This window comes from Pinus tabuliformis, chromosome 4_1, assembly GCF_031772625.1.
Source record: "Pinus tabuliformis cultivar Carrire ecotype Pingquan chromosome 4_1, CPIR1, whole genome shotgun sequence".
Taxonomy (NCBI): Eukaryota; Viridiplantae; Streptophyta; class Pinopsida; order Pinales; family Pinaceae; genus Pinus; species Pinus tabuliformis.
Window position 1 is genome coordinate 748,106,759 of NC_142303.1, and position 18,391 is coordinate 748,125,149.

General features: G+C 40.1%; 1 protein-coding gene across 1 annotated transcript; it reads right to left on the reverse strand.

Annotated features, from left to right (window-relative positions):
* Positions 1–8,651: 8,651 nt before the first annotated feature.
* On the reverse strand, positions 8,652–9,550 carry LOC149178307 (homeobox-leucine zipper protein PROTODERMAL FACTOR 2-like). The gene is made up of 2 exons (XM_089423598.1): positions 9,259–9,550; positions 8,652–8,879 (listed from the first exon to the last, which is right to left on the reverse strand). Exons 1-2 carry the CDS (start codon positions 9,388–9,390, stop codon positions 8,724–8,726), a joined length of 288 nt encoding a protein of 95 aa, XP_089279724.1. The 5' UTR covers positions 9,391–9,550; the 3' UTR covers positions 8,652–8,723.
* Between the last annotated feature and the right edge of the window lie 8,841 nt (positions 9,551–18,391).

The following is an 18,391-nucleotide window of genomic DNA, read 5'->3' on the forward strand; positions in this document are numbered from 1 at the left end:
TGATGACTTATATTAATCGTTATTCTATCTAAATGGTTCATTTAAATAAATCTTGATAAAATAGATATGTGTTTTGAAATTGTGTTTACAATATATTTTATTTTTTGTTATGAGGAGAGGCACTCTATAGCCCAGTTAAGAGAGAAGTGTAGGCATACATGTTTGTAAAATTTAATATATACATTTAACACTTATATATGGAATTAGTAAAAATATTAAAACATATAACAAATATAATGTTATATAAATATTATGTATTTATCAGTATCAATATAATAGTTATTTGGATCATCAAAATTTCTTAGAAAAGTCTAAAGGTAAAAGAGGTGAAGAAAAGTCAGAATATCCAAGCAGTGAAATATAATGAAAGAAAAATAAATAATTATGACCATCTAGATACCATCGTCATTATCAAATAGGAAGAAGGGAACCTGAAACCCACTATTTATCAACTCCACAATTTTTTTTTTTTTGCTGGAGCAAGAGACGAACCTTCTATAGCAATAATTCAAAAAATAACTTACATAATTTACAACCACTCACGCACAGAGTGGACACAAAACCAAGGTGATATCTACCAATGGTACTAACTTTTTAACCCAAAACAAGTGAACAACAGACCCGAAAGGAAACCAACCTAAAACGTGCCGACAAAATCTTAATGATTAGTTGTCCGCAACAGCACTCACTAAAAATGCCAAAAGAAACGTGGTCTAATCTACATCTTAAACCAACGGCAGAGATGAACATCTGATCAGGAACGGCTAACCGAACATAGTACACCGGGCCCACAAAAAGCCCAAAAAATCCTGACCGTTGATCTCAATCAACAGATCCAATGGCGGAAATGAAAATTGCACAACCCCACATGCCGCTTTTTAACATGCGATCAAGGAAGTTTTCCAAACGGTCCCATTACCACGTGTTATACATTGAATGGGATCGCTGCAAGAAAGGTAAAATCGCTTCCCGTTCACGGGTCTTGCAATCACCCCAAAACCGCTTTGGATAAGAAAATCCATCCGGAGGCGAGAGGTTAAGGATGTTGGGGGTGCCAAGGGCTCACTGCTCCCATCCGTACATCAAACCAGTGCTACCAGTGACATTGAGGGAAGAGGCCACGATCTGCCTGACTGAAACCATTAGAAAAAAGCCACCAACTCTGCCACCATTGAAGTCCTGAATGAGTGTGCTTCTCTGGACCTCAGACCACCAAAGCGCACTACTTGCTGTAAAACCAATAATGTACATTCCTCTGCTCATATCATTTCTGGGTTATCTCTGCTGCTCTCCATGGTCCGACTCCTAAACATAAATCAGTCTTCCTCGGCTTGGTCATGGCATTTCACCTTGAGACTAAGTTGAGGTAGCTCTTGCCATTTCATAGCAAACTTTTCCTCTGCACAATTCACTCCTTGATTAGCCAGGAGATCCGCCAGCTTATTGGCCAATCTTCGAACATGTTTAAAAGTTATTGTACGGAGACCTAGAAGGTGGTTGTGGATCCGTTGAAAGATCTGAATGAGCCTCCAATTTTTTGAGACCTTTTTCGGTGTTGTACCCTAGCTGATTCTCTTGGCTGAGTTAATGATTAACTCATAATCAACTTCAATAATCACATTGTGTCGATTAACTTGAAGCAGGAATTCTAAACAATGTTCCATAGCCAGAACTTCTGCCAAATTGTTGGTGGCTCTTCCAAGGTGACCATGGAAAATAAACAAGATGTTCCCTTTTTCATCCCTTAAAATACCGCCATGACCCACTGTGTCCAGGTTGCCCTTTGAGGCTCCGTCAATATTGAACTTCAAAAAACCCTTGGTGGGAGGTTTCCAAAAATCGAGCTTAGAGTCTCTAAAGAGAATCTTCCCGACCAGGCTCTAAGGAATCAAACCCTATAATCCTAGCTGGCAAAGAATCCTCCAATCAGGAGCCAAGGGAGGATCCTTAGGGAGATTATGGACAATAGAACCCACTGTCTCTTGAAGCTGTTTTAGGATCTGATCAAAAAGGTAAAGGAGCATTTTTTTTCCTCCTTGAAGATCCTATTATTCCTTTCTTTCCAGGTGTTCCGGATGATGAAGCCCGACGTTAGAGTCCAAGCAATGCTAAGGACTTCATTATTCAAAAAATTGCTTCTCTACTTGCTTAGGGCGTTGATGATGCATCCTTTGTCCCTATCCAACTTTTGGAAGATGGAGGCGAAAGAATCCCACAACTTGGAGGAAAAGGAGCAGTTGTTGAGAATATGCTCCATTGTTTCCTCCTGAACTTCACATAGCTGGCACCTAGAAGGCCCCTCTTTTCCTAATATTGTCCCAAGTCAAAATCTTCCTGTGTTGCACCAGCCACATGAAGAGTTTAATTTTCATCCAACCTTGTTGCCTCCAAATTCTTTGCCATGCTTTGTTCGGAGCCTTGGAAGCCAAAACAAGGAGAATGATTTTAGTCTCCTTAAGATTAAAGGTGTCCTCATTGTTATTGCCCCATCTTAGCTAGTCATTCCCTTCTAAAACTAGAATTTTCCTTCGATCTAACTCTTGCATTAGCATTTCAGCTTTGTATTTTAAGGGGTTGCCATCCCTGAGATCAAATATCCTCCATGTTCTCCACTTTCCTACGTTATTGGTTTGATCCCAGAAATCCTTTACTTTGGTTAATCCTTTAGCATCTGCCTCTGCCTTAAGTTCCTTCAATTCCTCTTTCAAAAGAATGGGTTCTCATTGCCATTTGTCCTCCAAAAATAGAGCTAAGTTTCCCTCTCTAATTTCCGAGAAGCCATTATCTTGGACTAGACCTCTATTGTCCCAGGCCTTGTTCCATATGTGTGATCCCTTAATATTTCCATCCATTCTTATATGAACCTCACTTTGCAATGAACTGGCATATTTCTCTTTCCAAATTGTAGCCCACTGAGCTGTTGGTTCTTTTAGCCATCGCCACCATAATTTAGCCCCTAAAGCTTTGCTTAAGATTTCAGGATCATCCAATCCTAGGCCTCCATGATTTCAAGGTTTGCAGTTTTTTTTTCCCAGGCTACCAAGGCCAATTTTTTCTTATCTTCCCCCCTTGCCCCAAAGAAAGTTTCTTTGTATGTTTCTGAAAAATTGCAAGATTCCTTTAGGATCTGGGAAAGCCGAAAGAATAAAGACTGGGATTGATTGTAGAACAGCCTTTGTGAGCACTAATTTGCCAGCCAGGTTTAAGGACCTCACCGTCCATTTCCTTATTTTATCTTGCAGTTTATTGATCACCGGCTCCTAGATGCTTTTCTGTAGAGGCTTAGTAGTTAGAGAAACCCCCAAAAAATTTGAGGGGAGAGAATCTCTTTGAAAGCCCAGAATTTTAGCAATGTTCCTTTGAATGGTAATATTAGTATTGAAGAAAAAAATCTTAGATTTGGAGAGATTAACTTCCATACCTGAATCCTTGGCAACTTCATTTAGAATTTGTTTGAATGCATGACCTTCTTTGATTGTGGGGATTCCTTTCAACATGGTTTCATCCACAAACTATTGATGTGTCCAAGCTTGTCCACCATCAGAAAGTTGGAGGCCTTTGATCTTACCAAATTCTTTATCATGCTTGATAGACCGACCCAATCCTTCCATCATGAGGTTGAAGAGAAAGGGAGAGAGTGGGTCCCCCTGTCTGAGGCCTCTAGAGGGAAGAAAATTTTCAGAAGGAGAGCCATTGACCAGAATAGAGAAGCTGGAGGAGGTGACTAGGGCCAAGATCCATCTCACCCAGTTGCGATCAAACCCAAAATCTATGAGTATTTTCCTGATATAGTTCCAGTTCAGTTTATCATAGGCCTTAGCAATGTCCAATTGTATAATCATCCTAGCCTTTCAATTGATAGTCAGAGAATGAACTACCTCATGTGCTTGAATGATATTGTTAAGAATTTTCCTTCCTTCCACATATCCAGATTGTTCCACAGAAACCAGGGAAGGAAGGAGAGGTTTGAGTTTATTGGCCACCACTTTTGATATTATCTTATAGACCACATTACATAAAGCTATTGGTCAAACTTGTGAGGAGTCTGAGTAGCCTCCTGCTTGGGGATTAGGGCAATGAAGAAAGTGTTCAGAGCTTTTAGAATAGTTTTATTCATCCTGGAATCTTCAACCACATTCAGAATATCCTGTTTAACAATACTCCAGCAGGCCTTGAAGAAATTGACATTGAAATCATCTGGTCCAGGTGCTTTACCATTTTGCATTTCTTTGAGCACTTCGTTGACCTCATCTTTGGTTACTGGATTGTTGAGGTTGAAATTGTCCTCACTAGACACCAGCCTAGGAATGTGTCTTGTGAAGTTTCTGATGGGATTCTCTCTGACATAACAAGTTTCTTTGGCTATGCCTCGAAAGTTCTTGACAAGAGCTTTTTCTATCTCTGAATGAGAGTTGTGAAGCATGCCTCTCTCATCCTTGATCACTGAAATTCTGTTGTGAACTCTGTTCGCCATAGTGGATCTGTGGAAGAATCTAGTGTTTCTTTCTCCCTCTTTGAGCCATTGAACCCTCAATTTTTTCCTGCAAAATATTTCCTCTTTTTTGCATAAATCCTCCCATTCTTGATTACATTTGGTGACCTGATCATTCCTAGTTTCATCAAAGCCATCTATGATAAGGGCTTGGTTGAGTTCCTGCATTTTACCCTCTACTGCTTTTTAGCTACAAAAACATTGCCATGTTCATTCTTTTTCCATTCCTTGAGCCTGAGCTTGATGTGTTTTAGTCTTTTTTGAAGAAGGAACATTTTGGTGCCTTGAATGTTCAAAACTTCTGACCACCATTTGGCAATGTTACTGGTGAAACCTGGGTGTGAAAGCCAGATTTTTTCAAAGCGAAAAGGTGTATTCCTTGGAGTACCAATACTCTGCATCTCTAGATGAATCGGCCAGTGGTCCGATCCTCCAAAGGGTAGAATTCTTGCTAATATTTCCTTATCATTGAGCATATGGTCTTCAGATATCATGAATCTGTCTAATTTTGAAGCCACCCGAGATTCTCCTCCTCTTTTGTTGTTCCAAGTAAATATGCCATTACTAGTTACAATATCCACTAACTTCATAATATCTGTAAAATACTAAAACTTTAGGGAGTCTTTACTTTGAACTCTGGTTCCATCGTTTTTCTCTGAAAGTGATTTAATCATGTTGAAATCCCCTCCCATTATCCATGGAATGCCTGAATGTCTCTCTTTGAGTTCCTCCAGAGAATCAAGAAATTTTAGTTTTCCTTCCAGTCTTTGGGGTCCATACACATTTGTGATTAGGTAGGTTTCCTTATCGCCTACAGGCTGGATGATCACAGAAAGATATTCTCGAGATGCCTCAGCATCTAAGATATCCATTTTCTTTGGATTCCAGAGGGTGAGTATGCCCCTTGCTGTATTCTCCGCTTTGACTTCCAAAAACTCATAACTATGGAGCCATTTTCTATGAATCTCTTTTATTTTTTTGAATGGAACATTTAGTTTCTTGGATGAAGATCACATCTGGAGCTATTTGTTTCATTCTGTTACTAATTAGTCTCTGTTTTCTTTTACTACCAAGATCTCTAATATTCCAAGAAGTGAACTTCATGATTAAAGATTGGTAAAGGAGTAGCTAGTTAGATCTTTCATCTTACCTGAGTCTATCATTAGCTTTCCACATTCCATCAATAGCTTGTTCTGCTTTTTCCTGCCTCTTTTTTTTCCTGGGTTTCTCGGTGCTAATCCAGGTATGGGTTTCGCCATTTTTACCCCTTCACTGCTCTGCTTTTCCTTGCTTCTTTGCCTCTTCAAACCTTTGTTTTTGGTTTTCCATCTATATAGTTGCTGGACTCTATTGAACTCCTCTAAAGGTAAAGAGTCTATCCCTTCTTTGGTTCCTTGAATCAAGAAATCCTCCAGATCTAGATTCTCTTTCTCAAGAATCACCTGAAGTTTTTGGTCCGCTGTTTCCATCTCACTTTGGGTCATCTCATGATCCATTTCTGTTTTTACATCACTCACCATCGTTTTTGTCTGCGGATTCTTATCTGGTGTTTGTTCCTTGTCTTCTTCTTTCCCTTCTTCCATTAACCCTTCTCCTTTTGTTTGGTCTGCTATAATTACTTCTTCTTCCTCTTCGAGGACTTACACCTTGTTTTGACTGGTTTGTTGTCCTTCAGATTTTTTCATCTTTGACCCCTTCTTGCTTCCTCTTCCTTTGTTTGCCACTTTGTGAAAGCTTTCAGAGTCTTTCATTGTGTTAGGTTTACTTTTATTCTCTATTTTAGTGAGAGGGTAGTTCCTGATTAGGTGCCCATGTTCATGACATTTGCGACATCTGAATGGAATATGTTCGTAATCTACAGTTTGAACCCATTCTTCTTCATAAACTTCCAAGATTACCTCATATGGAAGAGCTCCAGAGAGATCCATCTCCACACATATTCTAGCAAAGGAAGTATACTTTCCCCTCCTAATGGCTTCAGAAGCTTTAACAAACCATCCCAACTTATTTCCTATGGCTGTTAAGGACTCTATTTGCGAATAATCAAGCAGAAGAGAATATAGCCTTACCCAAATCGGGGCTTAAGTAAAGGTCTCTCGTTCCGGGACGAAATTCATGATCCAAGGTCTCATATAGAGACCTGCAGCAACAAAGAAGTAAGGCCCTCCTTCAAAAACTCTATCCTTATCTTCGATGTTCACAAAAACCACAGTAAAGAAACCCTTTGATCCTAGGTGTAGTTCAATTCTTCCTTTTGGTTTCTAGTGGTATCTTATCCACATTTGTAAGGCTTTTTTAGTGGGCCATAAACCCACGAATTTGCAAATGATTGCATAGGTTTGCATATGTTCCCTGTGCAACTGCAGGGCAGGCTCATTTAAAGTAACTCTGGGAGTTACAACAGCTTTGGGCTTACATGGGCCCATGTATGCTTTGTTTTTTGTTCCCTGTTCCTTGTCTTCTTCCTTATTTTCTTTAATAATATTATTCTCCTTGGACTTCTGTCCATCTTGTTCCTCTTCACTATTCCTATTCCTACCCTTTGAAGGTCCTCTATCATATTCCATAGGTTTTTTTCCCCTACTGGTCATGGCATGTTTGAAGGAGGGAGTGGGGCTCCCTCCTTTGCGCCCCTCCATGGATAGCTGCCCCTACAACAGCTCGGTAACCCTAGTTTTTTGTTCGCCTCCGTCACTCCAGAGATTGTTACTTAACTCCACAAAATTTTAATGCCTTATGCAAATTAATAATATATTTGAAACTTTTATTTTTTACCTTAGTTGAGTTGTCTCATTTAGTTCAACTTGAAAATTCTAATAACTCACAAAGATCCAAGGTCAATATTCTATATCTCATTGCTTCTAGAATTTCCATTGATTTTTGGAAAACTTTCAACTTGTAAATTTACAACATTAAGTACTAAGTTAGAAAATAAAATAAAATTCTATTTAAACTATGTGAAAAGTTACCATATTTTGCAATAAAAACATTATTTTAGTAAATGTTAATAATATAAGTGGATAGGTATTGTTTTTTCCAATGCAATATGTTATCTACCTTATTATGATGTTATTTTTTATATGATAATTTTATAATTATATTTTGTATATGTGAAAAGCTAAATATGGATTTAGAGATCCAAGGTATTGAAACTTCATCTTTTAATATAAAAGCATAAAACATAAAACATATATAATGTAAATTTACATGTTCGGGGAATAATCTCCATGATTAAAAACATTATTGCTTTTTTTTTAAATTATATATATTTAACTTATATATTAATTAATTTTATAATAATTTAAAATAAAATAATAATTTAATTAAAATAATTAATATTTTAATATTGATTACAAATAACTAAACATAAATTTTTAACTCCAATTTAATTTATATAATTGTACTAATATAAATATAAATATAATAACATGAAAAAGTTTTTAAATCATTGAAACCAATCAAAGGATTAATTAGAATGTTACTCGACTATAGCCATGTTGTCAGAACCATAAACATCTTAACACAATCAATATTAAATGAGGGGATGTAGAACTCATTATATATATTTAACTTATATATTAATTATTTTTATAATTAACTAGAATAATAATTTAAAATAAAAATAAGGATCTAGTTAATTTTAATAGTTTAGTATTTTGATGTTGATAATAAATAATTAGATATAAACTTAACGCGGATTTAAATTATATAACTCTACTTAACATGAATATAACTATAATAACATGAAAAAGCTTTTAAATCATTAAAACCAACCAAGCCATTAATTAGAATGTTACACCATAACTATTTTAACACAAAAAATATTAATATATTTATTTAACTAATATATTAATTATTTTATAATTAATTAAAATAAAATTATAATTTAATTAATTTTAATAGTTTAATATTTTGATATTAATAATAATTTAGGATAACATGAGCAAACTTTTAAATCATTGAAACCAACCAAACCATTAATTAAAATGGGAGTAGTCTAGCTAGGAGGAGGAATGGGCCGGTTTCCGTCACCGCCCGGAAAAACCTCCGGCTCCGGCTGTCGAAAATTCCTCCGCCCAGCTCCGCGACCCTCAGCGAGCTCTGCCCAGCTCCGCCACCCTCAGCGAGCTCCGCCCAGTTCGATTTCATAAACTTCCAGATGTTAATAGACATGAATGCGTGGCGCAATGGTAGCGCGTCTGACTCCAGATCACGAGGTTACGTGTTCGATTCACATGAGGTTCAATGTTCTATATTTTTCTTTTTCTTTCTGTTTCATTTCTCTGACTGTCAGACTCAACGAACCATTGTGTAGAGGAGAAAATGATAACATTTGTGAATATGGTCTCCCACACAATTTTCCAGTAGTCGCAGCAACTCTCTCCAGCTGCAGAACCAGGAGAAACAAACAGAAAATTATTGTGGCCACAGACATGAAAATATTATATAACCCACCAACGGGCATAAACACACAGCCCACTGCACATAAGAAAATTCACAGGTTCACAAAAAATATGACTCGAATGTCATCGAACAAAAGTTGGGAGGAGCCTGCTTTGCATTAGCAGGACCAAATGGCAAATATAGGTTTAAAGACCTAGCTCAACATCATACCAGAACACTAAAACAACAAATAAAAGAGATTCGAAACTGAATAAAAAGCTTAATTTTAATAAATGTATGAAACAGTTCGTTGCATTCCGAAAATGCCCTTGAATATTAATATTTCAAGGCTAAAATAAGTTATAGGGGCAGCGGAACGAAACCTCGTTTTTTAATCGACTGTTCTCCAGCCGCAGCTGTTGCTCCTCAAAAGGCATCTCCGTGAGCATGGCAGGTCCTCCACAATTGTAACAGCTGCAGTTCGTCATTGCTTCTTTAATAGATCGGTTTTCCATTTTCAGTCTTTCGTTTTCTCCCCTCAATGTTGCGTTATCGTGACGCTCTTGTTGAGCCTATCAATCCAAGAGTTAGCAGATCAGAGAAATGAAACAGAAAGAAAAAGAAAAATATAGAACATTGAACCTCATGTGAATCGAACACGTAACCTCGTGATCTGGAGTCAGACGCGCTACCATTGCGCCACGCATTCATGTCTATTAGCATCTGGAAGTTTATGAAATCGAACTGGGCGGAGTTCGTGGTGGCGCTGGGCGGAGCTCGCTGAAGGTGGCACAGGTGGGCGGAGGAATTTCCGGCGGCCGGAGTCGGAGGTTTTTCCCGGCGGTGATGGAAACCGGCCCATTCCTCTGCCTAGATAGACTACTCCATTAAAATGTTACTCGGCTATAGCGAGATTGACAGAACTATAAACATCTTAACGCACAACATATTTAATGCGGGGATGCAAAACTAATGTCAAAGTGCTTTCAAAGCATTAATTGGAATGTTAGTGCTATATCGATGAACCATCAACATCTTAACACACACGATATTAAACGGGAATCTAGAACCCATGTCTAACTAACTTTCACGTGTGAACGTTCGAGAACCGGTTAGGTTGGATAGTCAGATAACGAGAAGTAATGAACGCTTACCAGAAAAAACAAAAAGTTCAGACGGAAAAAGTGAACGTTAGAGAACGGGGTTGGTGGGATGGTAAGATAACGTGAACTAATGAATGCTTACCAGGAAAAAGCAAAAAGTTCAGCCGGAAAAAACCGAAAAGATCGAGAGGAATAGGATCGGGAATCGGGATAGTGCGGGTTGTAATCGAATTGCTGTTGGGTGTTGGGTATATAGGGACAAGGGAGTAGTTGAATTTGTATTTAATCATCTTTTCATTTAAATCATTGTTGCTCGGCTCTTCTGCTCTGTTATGCTCATCTGTTCTGCTTTGGCTCCATTGATGTCTGTTTTTGGTTTGATTGAGCAAGGCCATGCTCTGCTTTGGCTTGGTTGGAGCCTATTACTACTTGATTTTATTATGGGTAATTCCTTTTTTATTTGAAGGTTTATGTTTATTTCAGTTTCTCGTTTGGATTTGAAAATGAAAATACAGAACAGAAAAACATATTGAAATGAAAAGGGAGGTGTTATGGGTGTATATATTATGGGTTCAGAGGGCAAAATCCCAAATAGTCTTTTAACCTGTATTTTTAAGACTCATTTTTCCATGGACGAAGGCTCCAATTGCGTAATGTAATCGAATATGTATTTATGGGGGTAGGCGCTGTCTAACAAATTATTTGCCCTTTCCTTTGAATTTTTGACAGGCAGAGAGATAGCAACTGAGTAGAGGCAGCGAATTTTCCCATATAAACGCATGCATATACAAGCTGCATCGCATGGTATGCAGTGCATCCCGACTGGATCTTTTTCGAATGAACTTAGGTAAGTGGGTATTTTTTCTTTTCTTGAAATGAGATTACACCCATGCAATTCACATTGATTCTAGGTCTAGTATTCCATATTTGTGTTTGGTGTTATTGTAGCTTGAGAAAATAGGCACCGGAGTGGTTTCAATCAGATGGAGGATGAAAATATTTTGGGCAAAAATAGAGGGCATTGTCTTTACATTATGGTCTAAGTTTACGAAGCAGAGCATCCATGGATGGAGGAGAGGATGAGAGGTATAATTTTCATTTCATTTGAATGTGTATTGCAGAGCTACGAGTCTCTCAGGTCTATGCATTTAATCAGGGTGGAATTTATGTCAGGAGATGTTTTGTGTTTCTGTGAATGTGCAGTGCAGATTTGTTGTTGGATATATCCGAAGCAGAGGGAGGAAGCTGCATTAAGTCGTGTTCTGGTTCGAAAATTTCATCGGCTCCAGAACACCTCTTTGTTTTTACTTGTCTTTCCAAGCTTTTTACAACTGCAGAGATAGTTTTATGGTGAAGAGGGAAGCTCAGGAAGAGGTGCCTTGCCATGCCTTTCCTTCGACTTCACGAGATATCGTTTAGATAGCTTTTCCCTAGATATCGTTTACATAGCATTTCTATATTTTAAAATAGAATATTTAAATTATATTTTAAAATAATATATTTATTCTATTTAATTTTGATTTGGTTTACTTTGTAATTTTCTTTATCATTTTAATAATTGGTTTAGGAAATGGTAGGACAGTTATGGTTAATGTTTAAAACAATACATATATGTCAACTACTTTCCATTTTCGTATTTTGTAGTTTTTATTTGGGATATCCGTTAAATTACATGTATTTTTGTCTTTTGAATAAGTTTTGAATTACATTCTTTGCAACTTAAAAAGTAAAAGTATCATCTAATATTTATATTTATGTTATAAAATAAAAAATTGAACTTTAATTTTTTTTTATAATTTTAATAATTTTTTAAATTAAAATGTTTTTATTTTCTTTTAAATTTGATTGATACTATATTTTTGTTGAGACATCCTCTCCCTATTTTAATAATGATAATAATGAGGTTTTTTTTAGGTGTTTTATTTATCTTTCAATTCATTTTTGAAATGTATTATATTTTAGATTTTGTTTATTATTTATTGTCACTTTTTTAAGACTATTTTCTTTTTCTTACTCTTAGAAATGAGAGAGAGAGGAGAGGAGAGTTGGGTAAGAGAAAAAGTGAGGGATGGATACAAGGGACAAGGGGAAGAAAGAGAGAGAGGGGAGGAATAGAGAAGGGGGAGACAGAGAGGGCAAGGAAGAGGGGAGAAAGAGAGAGAGGGGAGGAATAGAGAAGGGGGAGACAGAGAGGGCAAGGGAGAGGGGGAGAGGGAAGGAGGGTGACATTGAGGGAGTGAGAGGGAGGGAGGAATTGAGAGAGAAGGTGGGTGTGGGAGAGAGGGTGTGGGAGAGAGGGAAGGAGAGAGAAGAGGGAGTGGGAAGAGAGTGAGTGAGGGAAATATCCAAGGGAGAGATAGAGAAGGAGAGAGAGAGAACATGGACGAGAGAGCCAGGGATGACCAGTGTGTGTGAAAGAGGGAGAGAGGGAGGGAGAGAGAAAAATAAATAACATGTGATGGAGAGGATATAGAGAGAAAAAGAGAGACATAGTTAGAGAGAGAGGGAGAGTAAGAGAGAGAGAGAGAGAGGAGTTGAGGTGGCGGGAGAGGGGCAATGGAGGGCGAGAGAGAGTGATAGGAAAAGGAAGAGAGGGAGAGGAAGTGAGAGTGGGAGAGATAATGAGAGAGGGGAGATAATGGAGAGAGTGTGGGAGAGGTAGAGGGAGAGGGAGAGACAGAGAGAATAAGAGAAAGAGTGGGAGACAGATGGAGGAAGGGGGAAGGGGAGAGGGAGGGTGTCATAGAATGAGAAGGAGAGTGAGAAAGTTGGGGGTGAGAGAGAGAGAAAGAGATAGAGAAAGAGGGAGAGGGAGCAATAGGGATTTTGAGGGAGTGGGAGACATAGAGGAAGGGTAAGGGGATGTGCTAAGGGGAGGGACAGTGGGGGGGAGAGGAAGAGAAAAAGGGAGAGAGAGACTGATAGGGAAAGGAAGAGAAGGAGAAGAAAAAGGAGAGGGAGTGAGAGAAAGAGAGAGAGGAGGGAGGGGAAGGGGGATGTCATGTGTGTGTGTGTGTGTGTGTGTGTGTGTGTGTGAGAGAGAGAGAGAGAGAGAGAGAGAGAGAGAGAGAGAGAGAATGGATGAAGGGGAAAAGGGGGTGTAGAAATAGAGGGATATAGGGAATGATATGGAGTGAGAGGGAGAGGGGGACGGGGAAAGAGAGTGGAAGGGAGGGAAGATGGGGGAGGAAGGGTCGAAGAGAGTGAGAGAGGGAGAGATTGTGGTAGGGAGGGAGGTAAGGGGAGAGAGAGAGGGAGGGAGGGAAGAGGATGGGTTGAGAGAGAGAGAGAGAGAGAGGAGGGGGATTAGGTGAGAGAGAAATAGAGAGCGGGGGGGGCTAAGAGAGAGAGGGGGGAGAGAGAGGGAGAGGGAGAGCGAGAAGGATGGGAATGTGGGGGGAGAGAGAGAGAGAGTGGGGGGCAAGAGAGAGAGAGGTAGAAAGGAGGATGGGTAGAGAGAGAAATAGAAAGCAAGGGGAGATGAGAGAGAGAGAGAGAGAGAGAGAGAGTGAGTGGGGGGGTGGATAAACAGTGGGGGAGAGGGAGAGGGAGAAGTATAGGGAGAGTGGGAGAGAGTGGGAGGAGAGAGAGAGCGAGCAGGGGGGATAAATAGTCGGGGAGAGAGAGAGAGGGAGAGTGGGAGAGAGTGGGAGGAGAGAGAGAGAATTGGAGAGAGTGGGGGGACGAGAGAGAGAGAGAGATGGTGGGAGAGAGAGTGAGAGAGGGAGAGTGTTAGGTAGAGCGAAGAGGCAGAGGTGGAGAGAGATAGAAGGGAGGAGGGAGAGAGACAAGGGGGTGGAGAGAGAGAGGGAGAAAATGATAGAGAGAGAAAAAATGGGGGAGAGAGAGGTAGAGGGGGAGGGCAAGGACGGAGAGAGGGTGATGGGGAGGGATTGAGCAAGGGAGAGAGCGAGAAGGTTGGGGGAGAGAAAAAGGGGGAAGAGAGAGGGAGGGGTGAATTTAGGGAGGGAGAGAGAGAGAGAGAGAGAGAGAGAGCGTGAAAGAGGGAGAGGGAAGGAGAGAAAAAAGTGGAGGGAGGTAGAGGGAGAGAAAGTGGGGTGAGATAGAGGGAGGGAGGTGCAGATGGAGGGAGAGCATGAGGGAGAAAGATGGAGGAAAGCAGGGTGATCAAGAAGGAGTGAGCACGGGAGAGAGAAAGAGGTTGGGAGAGAGGGAGGAAGAGAGACACTCAGGGAGAGGGAGAGAGAAAGAGAAAGCAAGGCAGGGTGAGTGAGAGAGATAGAGAGAGAGGGAGAGAAATAAAGTGGGAGGGAGGGAGAGGGAAGCAGAGGGAGAGAGAAGGGAGGTAGACAGAGAAAGAGTGAGGGTGAAATAGATAGGGAGGGAGAGAAATATAGTGAGCGAGGTTGAGCTAGAGAGAGATAGAGAAATTATGGGGGGAGAGGGAGAGATTGCAAGAGTGAGAGAGCAAGGGAGGGAGTGTGTGTATGAGAGAGAGAGAAAGCATGAGGGAGTGAGAGATAAAGTGAGGGTGTGAGAGATGGAAAGGGAGAGAAGGGTGTGTGGGAGAGAGGTGGAGAGAGAAAATGTGTTGGGAAGATAGAGAGAGAGAGAGAGTGGGTGTGATGGGGCGAGAGCGAGTGAGGGAGAGAGTGAAATATTCAGAGAGAGAGAGAGGGGAGAGAAATAGGGATGAAGAGAGAACATGGAGGAGAGAGATAGGGATGGTGAAAATAGAGAGAGAGAGAGAGAGAGAGAGAGAGAGAGAGAGAGACCAAGCAAGGGAGAGAAAGAGAGTGAGGTAGAGGGAAATAAATAAAGCGAGAGAATGGGGGGAGGGAGAGGGAAAGGGAGAGGGTGTGAAGGGAAGGGAGGTATATGGAGAGAGAGTCAAGGAGGGAGAGAAAGAGAACAAGGTAGGGAGAGAGGGAAAAGGAGATTGAGAGAGAGAGTCAAGGAGGGAGGGAAAGAGAGGGTGAGAGAGAAAAGGAGGGAAAGAAAGGGTGATAGAAGGAGAGGGAAGGAGAGAATGAAGGGGAGGGAGTTAGAGGGAGAGAAGATGAGGGTGAGATAGTGAGGGAGGGAGGTGTAGATAGAGGGAGAGCATGAGGTAGGGAGAGGGAGGAAAGGAGGGCAATGCGGAGGGAGTGAGAAAGGGATAGAGAAAGAGGTTAGGAGAGAGGGAGGGAGGGAGAGGGAGAGAGAGAGGAAGAGAAAGGGAGGGTGAGTGACAGAGTGTGTGAGAGAGAGAGAAATACATGGGCAGGGTGGGATAGTGAAGTAAAGAGAGAGAGAGAGTAAGGAGGTAGACAGAAAGAGATTGGGGTGCGATGGCAAGGGAGGGAGAGTGAGAGAGAGATAAAGAAGGGGGGAGAGGGAGAGGGAGAAAATAAAAGAGCGAGAGAGCGAAGGAGGGTGTGTGTGTGTGTGTGAGAGAGAGAGAGAGAGAGAGAGAGATCACGAGGGAGTGAGAGAGAGAGTGATGGTGCGAGAGAGGGAGAGCGAGAGAAGGGGTGTGTGAGAGAGAGGGGAAGGGAGAGAGAGAGAGGGAGAGAGAGAAAATTTGGTAGGAAGAGAGAGAGAGGGGGCGCCGGATGGGGAGACAGTGAGTGAGGGAGAGTGGGAGAGATTGGGAGAGATCGAGCAGAGAGAGATAGGTAGGCAGAGAGAATATGGATGAGAGAGCTAGGGATGATGAGAGAGAGAGAGAGAGTGATCCAAGATATTTTACTTATGGATTCATCACAATTACATGAAATGAAGCTTATTAACCATGGAACTTAAAAGCACATAAAACAATGTGAAAATAACACAATAAGTAAGAAACCATGACACAAATATTTGATTACGGAGTTCGTTCAATTTGGACTACATCTCTAGGCCATGCTCAATAGTGTGGAGGCCTTCTTCCATTAAGTGGCATAAAAATAGATAAAAGTACAAGAAACATTCAATTACAATCCTTATACCTCCAAGCTGGAAGATGGATGAAGAATGGAGAGCTTAGCTTCGGAAACAGATAAGACCACCGAAATCCCAACGAAGAATTTTCAAAAATGCCTATCCCAACACCCAATTTGGATATCGGTCTATTTTCACCCTTTTGGAACCTCCATGATGCTCAAGGTGAGGTTCTGACCCCTACTTGTAAGTCAGGTTACTGTCGCATACAATGTTCTGAATTATCGACCATTCTCCCTCCTTTCTTGTGTAGACCATCCCATATATATAACTTGATTGACCGACTCTTCAATTTCAGGTAGTTCCAAACAGCTGACAAATTTTAGCAGGCAGGCATTTCCAATAGAGATTCTGGGGCTGTGAATAGTACGCAGGTAACAAAACCTATTTAAACATAAAAAAATCATTTAATATCGTTTTCACATGAATTGGTGTATTCCCTTAATCCCATCAGATTTATCAGTGTTGATAACCCATCATCATAAAGATCGCAAATCACAATCAACATTTCAATAGGTGGATAGACCCAAGCCTTTACAACAAGTGCCCTATGATAATAGCAGACCCAACGGGCTATTAAACACAATACATAATATATCGAGTCCAGAGGCCTCATCGTAAATCGCAATCGGTGGGAACCGAAGGTTGGTACTCTATGTAACTGCTTCCCTCTGCGAACTGTGATTGCAATATCATAAATCGCAACCTGACTCTGTGATTGCGATATATCGCATCGCAACTTGGCTTGCCCTCGGGGCTGATTCTTTAACTCTTCCCTCCTTGCAATCTGTGATTTTGATGTATCGCATCACAACCCTGTCTTGCTTGGGGTTGATTCTTTAACTTCGACCACCTCCAATCTGCGATTGTGATATCACAAATCACAACTTGGTAGTGTTGGGTCTGATTTTCTTAAACGTCCACCTATTCCTTCTGCGATCTGCGATTTGCAAGATCAATGGTGACTTACCACTTGGTGCTTCCCCATTCGCTGAGATATTTGCCACATCACTTCCCCTGCCACCTGTCCAAGTCAAACTTGATCTTTGACTTGCTCTAACCTCTTCATATGAAATCAGATTTGAGTGTCATTCACACCCTTGGAATCAGGATTACAAGCAATTCAATCTGATGCTAAGTTTATAGAGTTTTTGCCACTTTGAGTTTTGAGCCTTCTTATCATGCCACTGGTACTTTTTAGATATCCACCTGGATCAATCCTCCCCATTAAGAGATTTTTGACTGCCAAAATCTTTTTCAATCAATTGGCAAGTGAGGAAATTGCTCCCTCACTTTTTCTTTCTCCATCCATCAAGCTTTACTTAGATAAATTCCTTTGAAGCCCACATGAATGTACTCCACATCTCCCCGTCATGAAGTTCTGGTTTTCCTATCGAGTATGAGATCTTTGGGCAACTTGTCTAGATACTCTATTGCAACATCATCCAATGTAGGAATTTGTTCAACCTCTTAGGTATCCATAATTAAAGGAGGTTCATAAAGCTTCAAGTGTTTAAGATTCACTATTGAGTACATTTGCAATCGTATACAAACCATACATGACTCAAACAACCCCACATTTGCCAAGAGTTTATAACACACAATCTCTTTGGTCAAGTTTTACATGATAGAAAACCAATACCCAACTACTCACAAAAGGCCTAAAAAACATCATCGTGGTGTTTTTTAGCGATGGGAAACACATCATAATTTTTACATTTATTCGCAATGCATGACTTACAAACAGTGGCCATAACAAGCTACAAAATCTAAAAAAACCATATTTAAGTTAATAAAGAAGACCACCATGAATGTGGTGGATTCGTTGGTTGAATATTTTCACCCGTTGAATTCTTTATCAATGATTTCTCTGTATGGATCATATTACACGTAGCTCCCTGGTGTCCCACCTCATTGCAATGTTTACAAAGATTCTTTCTCCTCCAAACTTTCTGGGTTGTCTTGGAGTGCTTTCCCTTGGTGTTCCTCTAATAAGTGTTCATGGAACCCTAGGGAAAATTTTAAGAACCCCCCTAAATTTATATATATAATAAATGGGCGAATCTCCATGGTATATAGGAAAAATGGAAGGCGATTTTATCAATAATATAATATGTATATATAATTTTTTGGTGAATCTCTCACCAGGCATGGTGAATATTTTACTCAATTATAAAATCTTGTAAGATCTTGGTATTACCATGGGTCAATACCATGGGTTATTATAAACCTGGAGCTTAAAAGTTACTATTAATAATTTATAAAAATTAATAAAATTAATAGTTAATTTTTAATTTATTTTGTATTTTAACCAAGCTAAAATGTTTAACATACATTAAATTACAACATCCATTTTTACTCTTGATCCACCCCCGAGAGGGATCAAATATTTTTTCACTCTATGCTAGTTTGCATATCACGATATTTGATACCTCTCGGGGATTAGTAGATCCAAAGTAAAGATGGATCTATGCTAGTTTAATTCCCCTAT

Bases quoted from the DNA above. Each gene is read 5' to 3' on its own strand.
- LOC149178307 (XM_089423598.1), bottom strand. From the start codon at position 9,390: ATGGAAAACCGATCTATTAAAGAAGCAATGACGAACTGCAGCTGTTAC. The intron at 8,880-9,258 runs GTTTCGTTCCGC...CTGGTTCTGCAG, and splicing joins ACAGTCGATTAAAAAACGAG to CTGGAGAGAGTTGCTGCGAC.